Raw genomic sequence first — 19478 nt, forward strand, 5'->3', positions numbered from 1 at the left:
CTTGATGATATGTTCCAGAACATAATCTGGAACCTCATTTTTCTTTCTGGATCTTTTCAGCAACTATAAAGATACAATGGCTTCTTCTTAACAAGCAGAGTCAGGCTTGATGTGTGGTAAAAATATTGTGATCAACAATACCCTTGACTCTGACAGGCTTCAAATGAGAACATCTAGTCTCAGGTTGGAATCCATCGCAGCCAGGCTCTCTAAGCATGGGACATGGTTTCCCTCTGCGGGACCGCTGTACCACCAGCAAGGTAAAAATGGAACAGTGTTTCTGAACTGCCACATGCCCAAATCCTTTCATATGTTGATTCCTATGTTAACTCATTTAACCAGAGTTCACAGAGAAACAAAGCCTAAGAGAAGTGCTTTCATATTGAACATTTATGGGTGACATGATATGCTGTCTGGACTTCCTCCAAAGTTATCCAGAGAAGGATGTAGGTGGGTATATAGAGAGAGATTCCAAGATTGGCCAGGGTTGATAAATGTAGAGGCTAGGTGATAGTTACGGAGGTTATCATAATATTCTCCTTTTTTTTTTGTATGTGAATATTTGTAACAATAAAAACGTGTGCAAAAAATATGCTCAGGACTGTAAAGTCCCATTAGGCTGCTTATATGCTACTTTCTGGAGCAGGCCCTTGGTTGTCTTTTAGCTAATACATATTTCCTGCACAGCTACTATGTTCCCAGCAATGTGCCAAGTTGCCTCCATGTACGTGACTATGTGGACAGCAATAAAATAAATATGAGTTAAGTGTTGATTATGTACCTTTGTTTATTTAAATAGTTCAAACTTAGTATATGTATTTGGAAATGTTAACCAAAGGTGTGGGTCACCTTTGATAATTCTCTTAGTCACTTCCTTGAACCTCAGTCTAATCTTTTAGATGAATGATTTTATGTTCTTGTGGATCTCAGCCACAGCGTGGCTTTCATCCACAGACACTGATAACACTTCTGGGATACAGGTATACAGGATTACAGAGTACAGATGGCCTCACTCCCTTGCTCTCTCTCTTCCTCTTATTTGCCAGGCAAAATCCCAACAGGTGCCTAACCCAATTTCATGTCTGTTCCACTACTTGAGCTGAACATGGCTGCAAAGAAAACACACAGCCCTGGTGATTCATGCCTCTTGAAATTCACCACCACAAATGCTGAGTGGGACCATGGTACTGTGGGGTAAAGCCACATTTCCCTGGTCTAGTCACCCTGTCTCTACATTAACACAGTTCTTTCCTCTCCTTAATCTCCTCCATCTCCTCCCCTTCCACACTCTTTGCTGATCATCTCCTCTATGCTTTTCTTTATAAAGCAACTATCTGCAGAAAAAGTACCTGATCATCCCAGCAGAGAATGTTCTGTCCCACCCACCTCTGAGCCCATAATACTTTGCCTTCCCTCCTGCTTGGAAGGGATGGATGAAACTGTCCTTGTCCTAAGGCCGAGCTCTTTATTTGTGCATTGAATCTCATCGCCTCCTTCTCTCATAGAGACGCTGTCTCAATTCCTTAGAGATGGGTCCTTAACTCCCTTGTTTTTCTGCAAAAGCTTACTCCTTTGGGGCTCTCACTAGTTGCCTTGTTTTAAGAATACACCAGAGTTGCTAAGACGGGCCATGCAGTTTCCTTGATGTGTCTACTCCTTGCCCTGAATGCTCATTTCATTAGCAAGTCCTCTTGAATTCTGCCTTCACAGTATGTCTTAGGACTAATATTGTAGGATTTATATGAGGCACCTAAAACAGGCAAATTCATAAAGATATAAAGTGGAAGAGTAGAGACTAGGAGCTGGAAGGAGTGGGTAAAGGGGGGTTAGTGTTTGATGGGTATAGAATTTCAGTTTGCAAGGATGAAAATGTTCTGGGGATGGATAGTGGTGATGGTTACACACCAATGTATATGCACTTAATGCCATTGAACTGTACGCTTAAAAATGGTCCAAACGGTAAGTTTTACATTATGAATATTTCACATTAAAAAAAAGATCAGTTGAGAAAATATGTATGCATATATTTGAATCCAACCACTTTGTACCACTTCTGTCGCTGCCATTCTATTTCAAACCACGGTCATCTCCCACCTGCATTATTGCAACAGCCTTCCAAAACATCTCCCTGCCTTTAATGATGCCCCTACCTCAGTCTGACCTCTGCACACAACAGCAGAGTAATGTTTTAAGCTGTAAAGGAAATCCTATAATTTGTCAGATCAAAATTCTGTTAGAATAAACCCCAACTCTTTATAAACATCTCGCTCTTGGGGCACCTGGCTGGCTCAGTCGGTTGAGTGTCTGACTTCGGCTCAGGTCATGATCTCACAGCTTGTGAGTATGAGCCCCGCACCGGGCTCTGTGCTGACAGCTCAGATCCTGGAGCCTGCTTTGGATTCTGTGTGTCCCTCTCTCTCTGCCCCTCCCCTGCTCACGCTCTGTCTCTCCTTCAAAAATAAATAAACATTAAAAAATTTTTTATAAACATCTTGCTCTTTATTAAAGTCCCTGGGCATTTGTCCTACTTTAGCTCTCCCCAGAATGTTCTCCCCACAATGGGCACCCTGACTTCATTCAGGTCTCTGCTTATAAGTCACCTCCTCATAGAGGCCCCTCCTGACCACCTAATCTCCATCATCCTCCCAATGCGCATGTGTGCATGTGTGCAAACACGTGCTTAAAGGTCCACAGTCCTATACCTTCTTCTGCTCTCTCTTGAATTGTTCTTTTTACTACCAGACATCATATATTTATTTGTTTACTCATTTACTTATTACTCTGTTTGCCCCTCTTGACTTAAGCTCAGTGAACTGTCAACAGCTGCTTTCCTCGACCTTAGCCAGGACTGGTGTATAACAGGGGTCCAAGAAATACCTGTATCCTAAAAGGCAGGCTTGGGATTGTTAGGCTTGTTAGGCTTGGAGGCTTTGCATGGTAAATGTGAAGTTTAGGAAATTGCAGATGGAAGAGTGTTCCGAAGCAGGTAACCGCTCAGGTCCAAAAGGATTCTCCTCTAAAAACAAAGTCCTTCAGTAAGGAGCAATAGTACTTCAGAAAGGACTGCTCACAGCAGGGGAGGGCAGGGGAGAGACAAGGTAACAGGTGCCAGAGTGCAGAGAAAAATCTAAGATGCTGGTGCTTGTAATACACTATCATTAATAATTGGCATTTTGCTGAGAAAGGGTTTAAAGGTCTCCTGAGCAGGATTCGCTTAATATTTAAGAAAAATACCTTCAGAAGATGATGTCATTTTAAGTAAGAAACAGACTTGCTGAAAGGCTGTTGTGGTTTGCAGTCAGTCCTAAGTGATGAGGAAGAATGGCATTTTGATAAGAAAAACTCTTGGGGCGCCTGGGTGGCGCAGTCGGTTAAGCGTCCGACTTCAGCCAGGTCACGATCTCGCGGTCCGTGAGTTCGAGCCCCGCGTCGGGCTCTGGGCTGATGGCTCAGAGCCTGGAGCCTGTTTCGGATTCTGTGTCTCCCTCTCTCTCTGCCCCTCCCCCGTTCATGCTATGTCTCTCTCTGTCCCAAAAATAAAAATAAAAAACGTTGAAAAAAAAAAAAAAAGAAAAACTCTGAGTGCGTTCAGAAATCCCTGGTGTTATCCGAGGTATAATGGGTGACAAGCCGTATTGTTGCGGTCTGGGGTCTAATTTTCATGAGACTAAGCTGGGGCCCAAAATAGTGTTTTAGATTTCTTTAACTTTTGAATAAGAAAATAAAAAAGTAAATGAGGTTTTTAAAATGAGCTTACAAAGTTTTATTTAAAAATATGTTTTTAATGTTTATTTTATTTCTGAGAGAGAGACAGACAGAGCATGAGTGGGGGTGGGGCAGAGAGAGAGTGAGACAGAATCTGAAGTAGGCTCCAGGCTACCACCAGAGCTCTATGCGGGGCTTGAACCTATGAACTGTGAGATCATAACCTGAGCTGACGTCGGATGCTTAACCGACTGAGCCATCCAGGCGCCACAAAGTTTTATTTTTAATAGGAAGAACTATGTTACTGCTAATTAGTATATAAAGAAAAAAAAACAGTGTTCACATTAGAAAGTCGAGTTGCTGTTCTCAAGTGTTGACCAGGCATGGGCTGCATTAAAGCTTTGTATTCTTACTTCCACCCTTTGCTGTTATAACCCGGTCAACTTTCCCCCTTGTTAGTCCTGTTCTGGAGGCTTCTGTGTTCTCAGGGGGCACTTGGCTGCTAACTGAATCAAGGCCTCAAGCTCCTTCTCTCCCTCAGGGAGCACTGGGTCACTCCTTAAGCTCTAAACACTTTTCTGCTCCTTGCATGCTTTGTGGTGCAAATGCAGTAAAAAGAGAAAAAGATTCATGAGTCGCTCACTTGGTGGGTGACCTGCAATCATGGTTTGCCTGTCACTTGGGGGACCCAGGGACATGGGACTTTCAATGGTAAGTCTAAGACAGTCTCAGGCAGCTGAGATAAGCTGATCACTCTCACGACGAAGTTTAGGGACAGAGCTGCTGTAAAGCTAACTCGTGGTACATTTCACTACAGCTCATGGGCAAATTGCTGACCTAGAGCCTTTTTATTTCCTGTGACCTCAGAGATCTCCCCTGGGTGTCTTTAACTTCCTCTTCCCATTTAATTATTTTCACTGAATGAAAGCCTGTGGGTTTCTACAAATCCTCAAATACAGTTCCCAAAGAAGGGAGGAAAATTCTGTTTATAAATTATGATAATTCCAATAACCATCTGGCTCCCCCTGTCCCCCCACCTTCTTCCAGTTTACTGTCACTTAACCCACTTTGGGGTCTCATGCCCTACTGAAGACGTAATCCTGTGTGTGGACTTGAAGCCGTTCAGGAGTCTCTAGCCTGCTTCTCTGACCTTGTCCTCAGCTTGGTACCTGGGTACATGCTTCTCCCCTCCTTTGAATGGGCCTCTACTTGTCAATGTTTCTGTGTGCTGCTTCCTGCGTTGGTAATCCACCAAGGGTCCACGCTCTCTATAAATGGCACGAGGCACATGCAGAGGGTCCTGACTCCTCCAGCATCCCTGACATCATGACCAGCCTTGGCCTACTGTTTGACTCCATGTTGCTGGGCTCTGCTCCTCATTGAGGCCAGGTCACGGTACAGGAGCCCCTCTGGGCCTCCCCGGCAGGGTCGTCCACACATACAGCACCTCTGTGAGCTTTCGAGAAAGGTGCCCTTCTAGGCACATAAATTACAAAAAGGTGTTCCCTCTAGGACGACTAATTAGAAAAAAAGGTCTCCTTTCCTTGGGCAGCGTGTAAGGTGCAGAGCTTGGCAAACAGAGCCTTGGCTGGGTTTTAACTTCCCCTGGCATCCCCTTAGTTGAGTATGTACTTTATATAGCCGCATACCTAGCTCTCCTAACTACTGACTAACCGGCCTGGCTGCCACCAGGTCCTGGCACAATGATGTGCTTTGTCTGTCTGAACAGATTTTGCCTCATTGCTGAGCACTGAACCTGACTCTGAATTTGCTCTTTGTCTGTCATGCTCCCATCCTGCGTCTTTTGGGCCACTCCCATCTAGGGGCTCATTCTTAACCTGACGGTGTATAAAAACTAATGCTTTAGCCTATCAACATCTAAACAGATACCCCTGATAAGACAACGTTTGCCCTTCCTATCAACTCTCCTAATACAATCCAGTTTTAGTATCACAAAACCTACTACCCATTGGTTATAGTGCTTTATTACATTTGGTCTCCACGGGTTTCTGGATTGATTCAAGTCTTTTCTATCCTTTTCTTTTTCCAAAAGATATTGATCTTGGGATAATGCTGCTTCCTCTTTCCAAAGACAGTTGGGGATTCTTAGATAGAAGACAGTTTCCTAATACAGTGTGGACTTCAGGCCTACCCCAAGATGTACGATTCCAGACTCCTCTGTGAAAAAGATCAAAGTGTGAAACCTGGCTGCTTCAACAGGAGTAACACCTAAAAGGTGGAACCAGAAAAGAGAAGTATAAGAAAGAGAGAGGGTGAACATCCCAGTTCTGGGAGGAAGGTGGGTCTGGTGAAGAAAAGCCATCCTGGACAGATGCAGGGAAAAGAACGGAGAGGAGAACAGCCGTTTGGACAAGCTGAAACACTTCACACTGAGCTTCCGGAAACTTATCCAGCCAAAGAGACTCTTTTGCTATTTGGAACTGCAGGCTTTGAAAGTTGAAGCGATTAGATCCAAGTCTCCCTCGTGGGACCTACGATTACCCTGAAGCTTGAGCCTGCCCGGAATCCTCCTCTAGCGTTACTTTGTGGAAACAAACTGAACTTTATTTTGTGAGGAGGGATGGTAGATTATTTTCATACCTCTGTTACTTTTAAATGGAAGCCACTTCACAACGTGGGGAGCACTGCTGTCTCCACGATGGTACCTTTCCATAGCTAACTGTGGGCACAATAACATGTGAATACTGAAGAGGTAATTTTAGTGCAACCACCAGATGTGTATTATGTGGTGCACATACGTATGCACGTATCTATAACTACATATACTTTTAAAGATGAATAAATGCATACATCAAATTAAGATACCAAATGAAAGTTCATGAAGATGGTTACACAAGATACTTTTGTTTACAGAACATCAGTTGCCTTGAAATGCCTTTCTACAGGTATAGTGGAGATCAAAACCTGTGTGTATGTATATATACCTGTGTGGTGCGTGTGTGTATATATAAAATACTTTAGCCACCAAAAATAGCTTAATAAATAGAAACAACTTCTCTAGGGTGCCTTTTTTCCTTAAAGTACCGTGTAAAGAATGTAGGACAAGTCTGGAAAGGGAAGTATATCAGCATGCATACACTCCAGAGCGGGTTGAGTTGTTCACGCCTGACAAACGTCCACTCATCCTGTGACCACACGTCTAATGCGTCTAGTCCTCTCCTCCAGACGACTTCCTCAGGTTCTAACCACTGGCCCAGCAGACACATAATGATCTGCGTTTGAAACTTGCTCAAGTGTTTATAACATTGCCACAAGGTGTACTTTGAGTTGCTCACTTTCAGCATGCTTCGTAGGAGGCGCGACAGTAGGAAGGGTAGCCTACTTACTTGTGTTTATCTTCTGGAGAGAAATATGCTTTTCCAGTTGTCTTCTTAGCTTCACCTCGGCTCCGTATTTGCCAGTGGTACCATTGTCAGCCAGAATGAAGTGAGAATGCATGCTGTTGAGCACAGTGAGCTTGCTCATGGGGTTGGACATGGTCTGATATGGCCGCACAACCTGCAGGGTTTCGAAAGGAAGAGGCGGAAGTCAGAGAACAAAAGGGCAAAATATGAAAAGGAGAACCAGACAGAGAGGAGACAGAGAGAGAAGGAAAAATCAGTTCTTTGGTACGGTGAAAATATTAGCACGGTGAGTAGAAGCAAGTGTTACAGTCAGTGTTCCCCAGTCCAAGCAAGATTATAAAGAATAATGTATGTATTTATATGCCGGATTTATACAGAAAACAGAGTTTGTGCTCTCGTTGGGCTCAAAAACTGCCCTGTGAATGATGGTTTCATGTTGACGTCGGTCTTTTGTCTGCTGATGAACCACAAATAATTTTAACATTTAGTAATTTTGGTTTTTTTCTTTCTCTTTTACACAATGTCCATATATTTTTTTTAATGTTTATTTATTTATTTATTTTTTATTTTGGGAGAGAGAGAGAGAGAGGAAGAGAGTGAGAAGGGAAGGGACAGAGAGAGAGGAAGAGAGAGAATCCCAAGCAGGCTCTGTGTTATCAGCACAGAGCCTGACTCGGGACTTGAAGTCACAAATTATGAGATCATGACCTGAGCCAAAATCAGGAGTTGGACACTTAACCAACTGAGCCATCCAGGGGCCCCACATGACATCCATACTCTTAATAGGCACAGCAGAGCAACCATGGTTCTGGAGTATGGGAGGCAGGGCGGGGTTCTCTTCCTGTCAAGCCCATTCAGTCATCTGAAGGTCTGTTCAGTCAAAAATCAACACTGTTCTTATTAGACACCTTATCTAAGTGGAAACATTGACTATCAAATACCTGTCTCATGAGATGGATATGCATCAAAGTATTCATCTCTGTCTTTTTTTGTGGTTGCATTATTTTAACTTTGTGGCGAATTATATTACCTAAAACAGTCATTCTTAGGGTGGTCTTTCATATTTTTGATATAAAAAGAAGAGCAAAACCTATTGTGAGTTTTAGTTGCCAGATCTCGTTGCTTTACGTACATCATCTATATTCCTTGCAACAACCCTGTGCGACGCTGTTCTGCTGACCTTGTAGATGGAGAAACGGCAATGGAGGTAAAATAGGCTCTTCAAGAGTGTATTACACACAAACCCAGAATTTACACCCAGGTCTGATTCCAAAATCTATGCTTACTATGTTTACTCCCCTTCCCCCCACTGCTTAGACACAATGGAAACAAGATGATGTTTTGGAAATCTCCTAAGATATTTAGGTAGAGACTTCGTTCACGACTATAAAATGGAACATTGGACGAGCGCACTATTGCACAGACCCAGTATAGTTATCCCTGTACTAAATCATCAGAATTGACAGACTAGAAATAAATGCTACAGGGTATTTATTTCCTGCCTTTGTGTGCCGTGTACATTAATTATGGAGTTGAGATGCTCTTGTTAATGTTTAGTGTGTAATAACTCACCATGAAAAGCTGTAGTAAGATTGAGTAGTTTGTTAAAGAAATTACAAAGTGATTTAGCAAGGGCAGTCTTTAATAGTAAAGATCTCATAAAAGTCATTTTTTAGATCTTGATGCTGATTTCAAAATCCATTTCTATCTGCCTGGCAAACAGAATCTACTCAATAAATAGTGAATGAATGAACAGGAAAACTTGAGACAGGCATGCTTTTGTTCAAAATTAGAAAAAAGAAAGAACCCTCTTTTCTGAATTGTTTGGGAATTGATCTAATCTAAATTTAAAATGTGTAATTTTAAGCTTTTGAAATATCCTTCATTCCTTTTAATATATGTCTTATTTGTTAATGTAGCATTAATATAACATAAATTCATAGCTTCATTTTAGTTGACTCTTAATGATAAAGGAAACTCATAACTTTTTGATTATTGTTTCCAGTAATGGATGGGACTTTTTTTTCCTGTAACTGAACAGCATTCAATTACTCCTTTGTCTACATGAGCGAATGAAAGTCCCCAAAATACAGAGAGAGTGGTGTGCTAACTCCATCCTGAGTTCTTCATCACTGGAAGAGTGGGTCGCTTGTGGTTGAAATTCCCATTTTGTTGTTACTCATTTTTGATCATAAAACATTCATTCTACAGCAGAGTGCAAGTTAATAAATATTAATGCTTTGTTGAAAGAGGCTTAGCAGACGGACTTTCTCCTATTCTTAAAGTGCCTCTGCATTGAACCTTTGGACAAAAGAAAACGCTGTAGTTACTGTTCTCTCTTTTCCAACAGCAGGTCTCCAAGGCACCATGCCAAGAAGGAGGAAGACCCAAAGAATTTCCTTGAGAGGCAGGGGACAGCGGATTTTCTAGAGGTTAAACTATGCATGATAGTGAATCCCAGACACTTGTTCTAGGTGAGACATGAGAATACATTTTCTAATTCCTGGGAACTAATTAAGGACCATCAGTGAACAGCAAATTTTTGAATGAATAAAGTAGTGAAAATAATTCTGGGTCAACTGACATAACCACAATCTGAGAAGAGAACACCAATAAATCATCTAACTATACTCTCTATGTATGTTTCCTTCACTACAGGATTCTAAGGACAGTGATGCTTCAGTCTTCTGAGTTTTGACCTTCTTTCCTGGTGACCATGGTGTACCAGCTCTTTGGAAATACTGTCCATTTGAATCAGTCATGGCTAGAGGGTCAAATTTCCAGCATCACTCATCAATTTTAACTTCTTTGTCTAACTGCTCTCCATTTCGTTTGATCTTGTATGAAGATAAGTTAGAGGTGCGCATATATCGGTAGAGATTTTGTCTGCTGTGTAACAGGGGATATACATCTGAAAAATAACTAAATGCCCTAATTTATTTTCCTGTCATCACTGGAGGAAGATCTGCTGAACCCTGGAAAACTTGGAACATATGAGCCATGGAAATCCGTTTGAGTCCCCTTCGTTCTGCCAAGTGGCTGTGTGAATCTGAGGCACACGTTTTTAATCTGTGAAAGGGAAATGATAAAAACCACTTACCTCGTGGGGGTTAGATGAGATTTGAGGTGCAAAGTACCTGGCACCTTGCCTGGTTCCTGGCAGGCAATACATAAATGTGAATTCTTTCTCAAGCTCGGCTTTATTTTACCAACTATACTAGCGAACAAAATGACAGACAAATCACACCGTCTCTTGTTTTACGCAAGGGATTTAAATCAATCAATAGAAGTAAAGGAAAAAATTAGTCAGTTGGCAAAACACACAAAGTGTTTTCTACTTTGTCACCTCCTCTCAGGCCACTTCAGAGGGTGATGCTCTGGAATTGTTTGTGGGTTAACTGCAAAGGTGGAAACGACTTCCCAAATACTTCAGAAGAGGAATGTGTCTTAGCCTAACTTGCCTACAAAATCCACTTAATATTCTTCATAACAAACATACCAGCAGTCTATTCTTATTTGGGTTACAATTTGCATATCTACAAAAGATTTGCTGATCTTCCTGTTATGTTTCTCAAATAGGAAAATAATAACGTCTTTGTGCCACAGATGAATTCTTCCCTCTGACAACATTTTGGAGGTAACGCATCCATTTTTATTGTTAAAGGCTCATAGAAAAGGATTTTTTTGGAAAGTGTGTGTGTGCGTGTGTGTGTGTGTGTGTGTGTGTGCACGTGCGTGTGCGTGAGAGTGCATAACAAGAACAAGTGTGACATGTTCAGGACTTGTAGACAGACTTGTAGGCTCTAGCTTATTTTTCAGCCAGTGTTTTCTCAGAGAATCAAGCCCTAATGCCTATACCTAATGGACCACCTCTCCTAAGAATATAGGATGGTCCAGGTTATGTATCATCTTTGAGAGAATTAAGAAAAGAGTCAATCAAACAATTTTCTGTGTTTATATTTCAGAAGAGGAACCTGGGAGGAGAAAGGCTGAATGACATCAGAAAGGCCTATATATAAAGGGGTCTTGCATGATTGGTAAATACAGGACTATGTATACCCAGAAGGGAAATTTGCTTAGGAATGGATTTTAGATACTTTGCACTCTTTGGGTATCATGGGCTAGGATACCTCTAAGTGATAACATTTTGCCCCTCTTTCTTGTCCCTCAAGGGTAGATGAGAGTCTTCTTCACTCTTTAATACATTGTATACCACTGTGTATTGGCTGATTGGTAAAATTCTGGTTCCAAGGCCTCTGTGTACCTTGACTCTGAAAGAGAAGCCATGAAGTGGAAGGTTTGTAAGAAGTTAAGGAAGGTGAAGGCCCTTTATGTCATGCGCTTGTCATTATCAATGCCAGGAGAGGAACGCTCCAGAGGCGCCATGGAAAATCTCAACATTCTTTATGGGTGGGTGTCAGCGTGCTGCATTTCTTATCCCTGGATGGGCTTAAGTAGATCATTTTGGAGCTGATCTAAGATACCTGCTTGAGTTTTCCTAGCTATTTTCACATGTGTTCTGGTCTCACTCAGGAGTACTCAGTGGGAAGTTAGGAGATGGAGGTTTAGTTCCTTCCAGTTACTAATGTGTGACCTTGGGCAACAAGTCTTTCAACTCATTCATTCCTTTGTTTATTCACTCATTAAGAATGTCTTGAGGAAATGTATGTGATGACTATTGGGCTGGCTTGAGGAAACATATAATCCTGCATCTAGGTAATGTCTCTCGCTAAGTGTTCAAATTATATGTATTGAAAGAAACGTTTTGGTTGGTAGTTTGTCATAAAATAGAGGGTTTGACTATAATTTCTGAGGGCTTTCTACCTGTAGGATTGAGTCTGGACAGCCTGTGTTGAAAAGTACATTTGCTTTTTCCAAGTGAGTACAGAAAACTGACACGAATGTGGTCCACTCATGTCCTGGGGTCTCTTTTCTTTGGTGGCCCTTTCCACAATGCAAGAGCAGGGTGCTCATCTGCAGCTCCTTTCCTGAACAGAACTGACTTGAGCTAACCTGGATTTCTGAGTCATCAATCACAGGCCTTGGGCAATCCCTGAACTTACAATCTGGTGAGGTATGTATCAACATGCCCCTGGCAAGTAGCAGGCTAAGGGACGTGTGGCACATTGAATCAGCCTTTCCCTCCTAACAGCCCTATGATTTCACATTAGGCAGGAAGAAAAGTAGCGTTCATTGACCGTTTATTATATGTCAGGTACTGTGATAGACACCTTCTCATAGATTAATCCATTCCATGCTTATTTTATAGGCAAAACTGTAGATGTTCAGAGAGGTAAAGTCTCTTGGCCCAAATGTGCCCCACTAACACCCTTCCTCTGACTCTATGCAGCATGTAGAACTTATGCTCCTGTGCAGGCCAGGAGGCATTTAGAGGGAAGATGGAAGGCCCAGCCTGATTTTAAGTTCATAAAGGATATTCTGATTGGTTTTGCTGCTGGACATTTCTGCCAGTGGCTCAGCTGAGCGCTAAAATCCTTCTGACAGCTGATGAGATGATTTCCAGATGGGTCACCTAGAACTGCATAGCATGTAGGGGTCAGGAGAAGCACTAGCAGGCAGCGAGATGGGGTCTGTGCTTTGGAGAAAGAGAAACAAAGGGGTGGGACAAGGTTCTCTTAGGATCAGGCCTGAGTCTCTGGGAGGGATGGGGGGATACTGTTGAGACATGGGCAGCAGCCTCTGTGTCGGAGATAAAGGAACAGGGGGGCTGGGAGGATGAGATGAAACACAAATAAAGGAAAGCACTGTGTGTCCTCAAATCATAGCGAGGTCTGCGCTCACAGGGACACTGGGCTCGTTATTTCCTATTCAGCCAGCCCGGCGGTAAGTCTAGGGATAAAGCAGGGTCATATGAAACCCAGATGCTGCCTCCAGCCCAGCAATCCAAACAAGAAACCAGCAAACCCAGGGATCTATCCCAAAGAGGGCCCAGATACCTCAGCTGCATATTTCCTACCAAAATCCACAGGATGAGCAATTACATCGTTCCACAGCATTTTGAAAACATGTCCCTCAACTCATGGGCTTGCAGAGGGTTACAGTGTCCTCATTACAGGCTTTCTGTTCTAATGGGCTCACTTCCCTTTGCCCTGTCCTGAGGGGAGCCATGGACGATCCACATGAAGAGCCTACTAGCAGTGGGAAAACGACCTTGAGTTCTAAAAGGGGTTACTTGCTTGAGAAGTCACCACATGTCAGTGGGGTGATTTTAATGTATGTTAAAAAATTCTCTGAAAATCTTCCCTTTTAGTCTGTGGTGGATTCAGTGACTCACTTCTAAGAAATAGAATAAAACAGAAGTGATGGTGTATGACTTGTGAAACTAGGTCATAAAAGGGTTCCTTTCAGCTCTCCTGGATCATTTACTCTGGGGGAAGCCAGCTGCCATAATAAAGCTGCCTTCTAGAGAGGTCCACATGGTGAGGAACTCCTACCAACAGCCATGTGAGTGAATCATCTTGGAAGAAGGTACCATATTCCCATTCAATCCTTTACATGATGCAGCCCCAACTGATATCTTGACTGTGACCTTAAGGGAGGCCCACACCAGAACCACACAGATAAGCTGTTGATACATTCCTGATCCACAGAAACCATGAGACAAGAAATGTTGTTTTAAGCTATTAAGTTTTGGGGTAATTTGTTACACAGCAGTAGACAACACAATAGTATATTAATGTTATGTTGAGACTTCAAAACGTATTCTCTCCTCTCTATTCTGGCATCACTGGTGCATCGTAATTTCATGACCTCTAGAGCCCCCCTGCATCTTTCCAGGGCTCCAGTCAGCTTTGGGGCTGTGGAGGGGCTGCCATCCTCCACTGTCTCAATGCACCTGTCTGACTCCTCACACCATCTTTTCTCACTGGGAAGATGGTCTGACTCCCTCACCTACACAACAGCTAGTTGGTTGACCCTACACAGGTTGTTACCCTCTGCATCTCAGAGTCTCCATATGGAAATGGAGATTTATGATGAATATAACCACCTCAGCGGGGGCACTGTAAAGATTAAATGAGATCTAAAACACATATATGCATTCAAATAAATGATTGCTATGATCATGGAGAAGTCAGACTGCATCGTAGGAAAGGATGTGGTCTTGGGAGCTGGATGGCCAAGGCTGAAATACCAGCTATGAGACTTATTAGTCATGTAAGATTGGGCAAGTTACTTAATCGTTTTGTGTTTAGTTTTATCATCAGTGATACGGAAGGATGAGAGTGATGCTAAAAGCAACAACTTCTGAATGCCATTATAAGAATTAAATGGTCATCTGTGATGGGTGCTGACATTTTTAAGCTCAACAAAAGTGGTGCTTTTATGACAATTGTTGTTGTTGTTGTTGTTATTATTATTATTATTATTATTATTATTATTATTATTATTTCATGGATAAATGCTAAACGTCCAGGCTGACACTTTAATACCCTGCCACCAACCCTTTGCTTACATACTCTTTTCCTTCTTCTTCAGTTACAAGGATGCAGATGGCTCCTCTTCCCTTTAGCTCTGGACCCCATCATCTTGGGGCCAATCAAGGACATATTTCCTCAATTATATTCCCACTACCTTTATTTTCTCCCCTACCTTCAACACATAAACAGACTCAAGTCTCTCCCTTCTTGAAGAAAAAAATCTCACAAATAACGGCTCTTCAGCTACTCATATCACTTCTCATCAGAGCTAAACTTTGAAAAGGTTAATTTCCATTGGCTGTCTCTACTTCTTCCCCTTCTCCCTCTTCGACCCAGTGACTTGAGACCAGCCCCTTCATCGTTCTTCGGAAACAGTTTTGACTGGTGATGCCAGTGACATCTGTTTTGATGAACTGTATGAACATTTCCAAGTCCTCACCTCCTCAGCCTCTCAACTGTACCTGACATTGTCCTTCACTCTATCCTCCTGGAGCACACTTTTCCCTTGGCTTTCATAACAGCCTCTGGTTTTGCTTCTACCTCTCAGCCCTTCTTTTGGTTTCCCTCTGCCTAACCATTAAATATTGGACACCACCAGGATCCAGGTGTAGGCCCTCCTTTCCTTTACTCTACATACACTCCCTTGGTGATCCCATTCACCACAATGGCTTTAATTTTCATCTATATGCAGGTGCCACTTGAGTCTGAGGGTATAGCCAGATCTTGCTTCTGCGACTCCACCTCATACTGGAGGTTACTGTCCTGCTGGACATTTTCACATAGATATCTCAAAGCAACTTTGAAATCAGCACATCCAAATCCAAGCTCAACATTGTCATCACTGAAACAGCAGTTCCTATGTCAATGAATGTAGCCTAGAATCTGAACATGGTCCATGGTTAGCTAGCGTTAGCTCCTGTATAACTGCAACACACTTGGGTGAGTCTCCTTGTCTCTGAACTTCTCTTCTCGAATCCTCTGGATACATCTTATATAACCTAGTCCTGGAAGTCCAACAAATTCCATGTGAGAACCACTACTAGAAGGTTTTCCTAGCTCACAATTTGAAATCCTGTTTGGTTTGCCTGAGAAATAGGTGACAAATGCACTATTAAACCTCAGTTTTGGGGGCCTGAAATATAGAGATGGCATCAAAACAACACTTTCCAATTAAATATAAGAACTGTTAAAGGTTATAAAATCCTGAGAATAAATATATACTTCAGGGGGAAATAGAAGATATCATTGAAAGTCATGATAATCTAATAACCACATAAGATGATGTGTTGGAAATCTTCCCAAATACAATTTTATCCGCAAGTTAAAATGAAAAGTGCTTTTTCTTACAATCATGGTTAGATTTTTAATTTGGCATGTATTTTGTTAATCTAGATTTGAGAAAAGACAAATTACAAATGATTCACAAACTGTTCAATTACCTGAAACAATTCTGGTCAGACTGTTTTCTAAAGTAAGGAAATATAAGGCTAAAATGAGTCATGGAAAAATCATAATTCAATGGAAATTCTTTCCTGACTTTATACTGGGGATATTTTCATTATCTGTTCAGATAGAAATTCTCTAGGGACAAAGAAAATAATTCTGGTTATTCTTGTAGTTTATTTTTGAGTCCAATTTACAGGCATAAGATAGTTGCCAGTATCTCAACTAATAATAAAAACATCATTAAATATTTTCTTATAGATCACTTGGCATACTATTAGTTAATGCACCTGGGTGGCTCAGTCGGTTGAGCATCCAACTTCAGCTCAGGTCATGATCTCACAGTTCGTGAGTTTGAGCCCCACATTGGGCATTGCTGTTGTCAGCACAGAGCCTACCCCAGATCCTCTGTACCCTTCTCTCTGACCCTCCCCTGCTTGTGCTCTCTAAAAAATAAATGAATATGTATTTTAAAAAAAAGAGTATGGGCTTTGGAGACAGTAACTCTTACTTAGTTTTCTTACATAATGATACATACCTCATAAGCCTAAGCTATGCAATCACAGAGAGTTCAAACAGGAGCTCAATAAGTTCTAAGTACTACTATTATGATTATGCTCATACAGATTGTATAAATATAGAGCAAGTATTTTTGGAGTCCACTTTAAGATGATGAAATCAACTCTTACAGAGTTTAAGTCACACGTCAATGCCTCACCTTCACACCAAATATCATATTAGTGGCCGATAAGAAACAAACAAACAAAAATTCAATCTCTAATTTTGAGGAACTTTTCCCAAAATTGGGGAAGAGGAGGTCTGTAGGAGAATTATAATCATGGATATGACATTATGGGTGAAGTTAGTCATGGAAGACATCTTGGTGGAGGTGAGCCTTGAGCTTAGTTTGACTCAAGAGTAGATTATGGGTTGTAATAAGAGAATGGGGCATAGGAATCATATGGAGAAATGACAGAGTAGTGAAACTTAATAGCTGAACAATATTCACCTTCACATTTAAAGGCAGGGTAAAAAATTATTACTGTCTACAATATTTGTAGCCTTATTGCTCATCAAATTCTGCTGTTTTGATCTATTAATTGGAGGTTTGGTTAAATAGAAGATATTTAAACTTGAAGAATCAAGGGTAGTTCATTCCTCAGTTGGGTGGACCATGTACCTCTCAAAAGGGTTACAGAAAGACTTGTTCTCATTCCATTCTTCTTTGCTCCCATATCCAACACATAGAAGCTTTACCATTCACCTCCCACCTTAAGTTGCTACATAAGAAAATAGTTTTATATTTAGATGCTTGGTTAAAAAATGCCCTCATTATAGTTACTAAAGTATAATCAAGCTTGGGGGCCTGTATGGAGATGAAACTGTGGTAAAGCTCTGAACTAGGTAAGATTTATCATTATATTTTTTTCTGTAATGTCAATTTTCCTTGTAGCCTGAATTTCATCATGCCCAATCCATCTTCATGGTCTGAGCACCTCCCACATGTGAGGCTCTAAGTTGAGCTGTGAGAATCCGAAGCTAATGCCCTGTATCTTCAAAGTCTAACCTAAAATCTAGCCAAGAGATCAGACGTGAAGTGAGGTAGATGCTTAAGAATATCTAGAAGCAGACCCAAGGGCAAGTTAATCTTTCTTCTTTATGTTAAGGGCTAGTCTTTGCCTTTATAGTGCCATTCCAAAGGGGTAATCAATGCTAAGATGAATAGTAAGTGCCTTGTCTACAACTTGGATCACTAGAATATCCATAGAACTACTTGAGTGTTCAGCTTCTCAAAGTGCTCATCTGAGGGCCAGCCCCACAGAAATAAAAAGATCTATATTTTCTCTCTGTCTGGAAATAAACCTACTGTAATAAAATATTCGGCATATGAAGTAGAGCCTTTCTTTTATCCTATTTTTATTTCATATAAGTTTCCTGGATTTCCCTTGAAAATTATTTTGTGCCACCTCAACCTTATTCTGAAATCTACACACAGACTAGGCCAAAAATACAAATCATTTTTTTTTAAATGAATGCATTTCGATAGAATTCTGAAGTGGTAAAGATTTTTAATAATGTGTTAGTATTTTTCCCTCTGATACCTGGTGTCTGATGCTAAAAGGTTTATTTTCTTGATGTTTATTATATGTAGGTTTGGCTATATAAGATGAAAGGAAAAGGACAGAAGGCAGTAAATTAAGCTAAGCTATGGAAATTCTTATAACTACTTAAGAAGCTTATCGGACAAGACTTCTATTTCAATGATTTTGGGGGGACATTTCACAAGTGACCACTAACTAATACTTTATTCAAATACTTCTTTTTAGGACAACCTGGCACCATATTCCTTTTTAATCATAACATTAGAAGAGTAAACACATATACAAATTTCCCTCAAACTGTGTCATAAATCAGGTACACCAAGAGCAGCATTTATGGTCCGAGTAATTTATAATGTGAAAAACAAATTCGATTACTGTTCAAGACCCTGAGAAAGCCTATGCATATTCCAACTCCCCAATTTTGAGGGGGAGGCTGGGAATATACAGAATGATTGAAATTCAATAGACTTTGGTCAAAGATAGTAAGAAACTAAAATTCACTGTTTTTCCTGTGTTCTTTATGATCTGTCAATGTCAGTCCTTTTCTTGATGGTCTCTGCAGGGTTCACCTGGATCTGTGTGAGCCACGGTGTGCCTCTATCAGGCCCCTGTGAGCAGGGAGAATGAATGTGCACATTTTACTGAACATGAGTGACTCCTACTGTCCTCTGGGGTCAAGGCTATTTTTTCACTGGGAAGTCAGACAGTGCAACTCAGCCTCACTGGCTTAGGCATGTGTAAGTTCCTACTGGTGTAACACTGGGGAGAAACATGGGGAGAAAGAAAGTAAGTGAAAAGGAGGAGCACAAGAAGAGGTGAAATCAGAGGAAAAGAACGCGAATTGGAGGAAGATGAATCAGGGGTCATTTCTCCAACCATGCAAGGCAAGTAAATGCAAAGCCAGTACTATCTTTCTGCACTCATATAGAATTTACAAGACACACAAAATGACACAAAAAGGCAGTGGGCAAATGTTTAGGCAACTGAGGTAATTATTTGGTTACTCTATCTTGAATAAAGAAATAAGCAGCTGTTTATTCATAGCTCATCTGAGTAAGAAAGTTCCAAAATGGCTTCCCCCCTCCTCAAAAATTGAGTAATAGTAACTCAGGTTTACACTAAGACGTCCTGAAGCAATGGACATTTAAAAATGACTTCTGAATCATCACATTTTAAATAATTAATTCCCTTGTTAACAAAATGCACTATTAAGTACTTTTGGTACCAGGGGTGCTTCAGCGTATTCGAATTCTCTAAGAAATATATTTGCTCTAGTTCATAAGCAACTTCAAAGCCAGCTTGGAATCTGAGGCAAGGATTAACTCAAGTATATTTCATCAAAGACTAGTTGCAGATACTCTGAAAAAAATTACTAATGCTTGTTTTTCTGGTCAGTTCTGCCTACATATCACTTTGGAAATTGC

The 19478-nt window shown here is 41.2% G+C and overlaps 1 protein-coding gene across 11 annotated transcripts in view; it reads right to left on the bottom strand.

Annotated features, from left to right (window-relative positions):
• TRPM3 (transient receptor potential cation channel subfamily M member 3) overlaps positions 1-19478 on the bottom strand; it is an 804873-nt gene that overhangs the window by 217789 nt on the left and 567606 nt on the right. For all 11 annotated transcript variants that reach the window (XM_019815754.2, XM_045042771.1, XM_003995389.6 and 8 more), the window contains exon 6: positions 7053-7224. In XM_019815754.2, the coding sequence (XP_019671313.1) occupies positions 7053-7224 (172 nt within the window). The remainder of the gene's footprint in view (positions 1-7052; positions 7225-19478) is intronic.

Source organism: Felis catus, chromosome D4 (assembly GCF_018350175.1).
Source record: "Felis catus isolate Fca126 chromosome D4, F.catus_Fca126_mat1.0, whole genome shotgun sequence".
NCBI lineage: Eukaryota > Metazoa > Chordata > Mammalia > Carnivora > Felidae > Felis > Felis catus.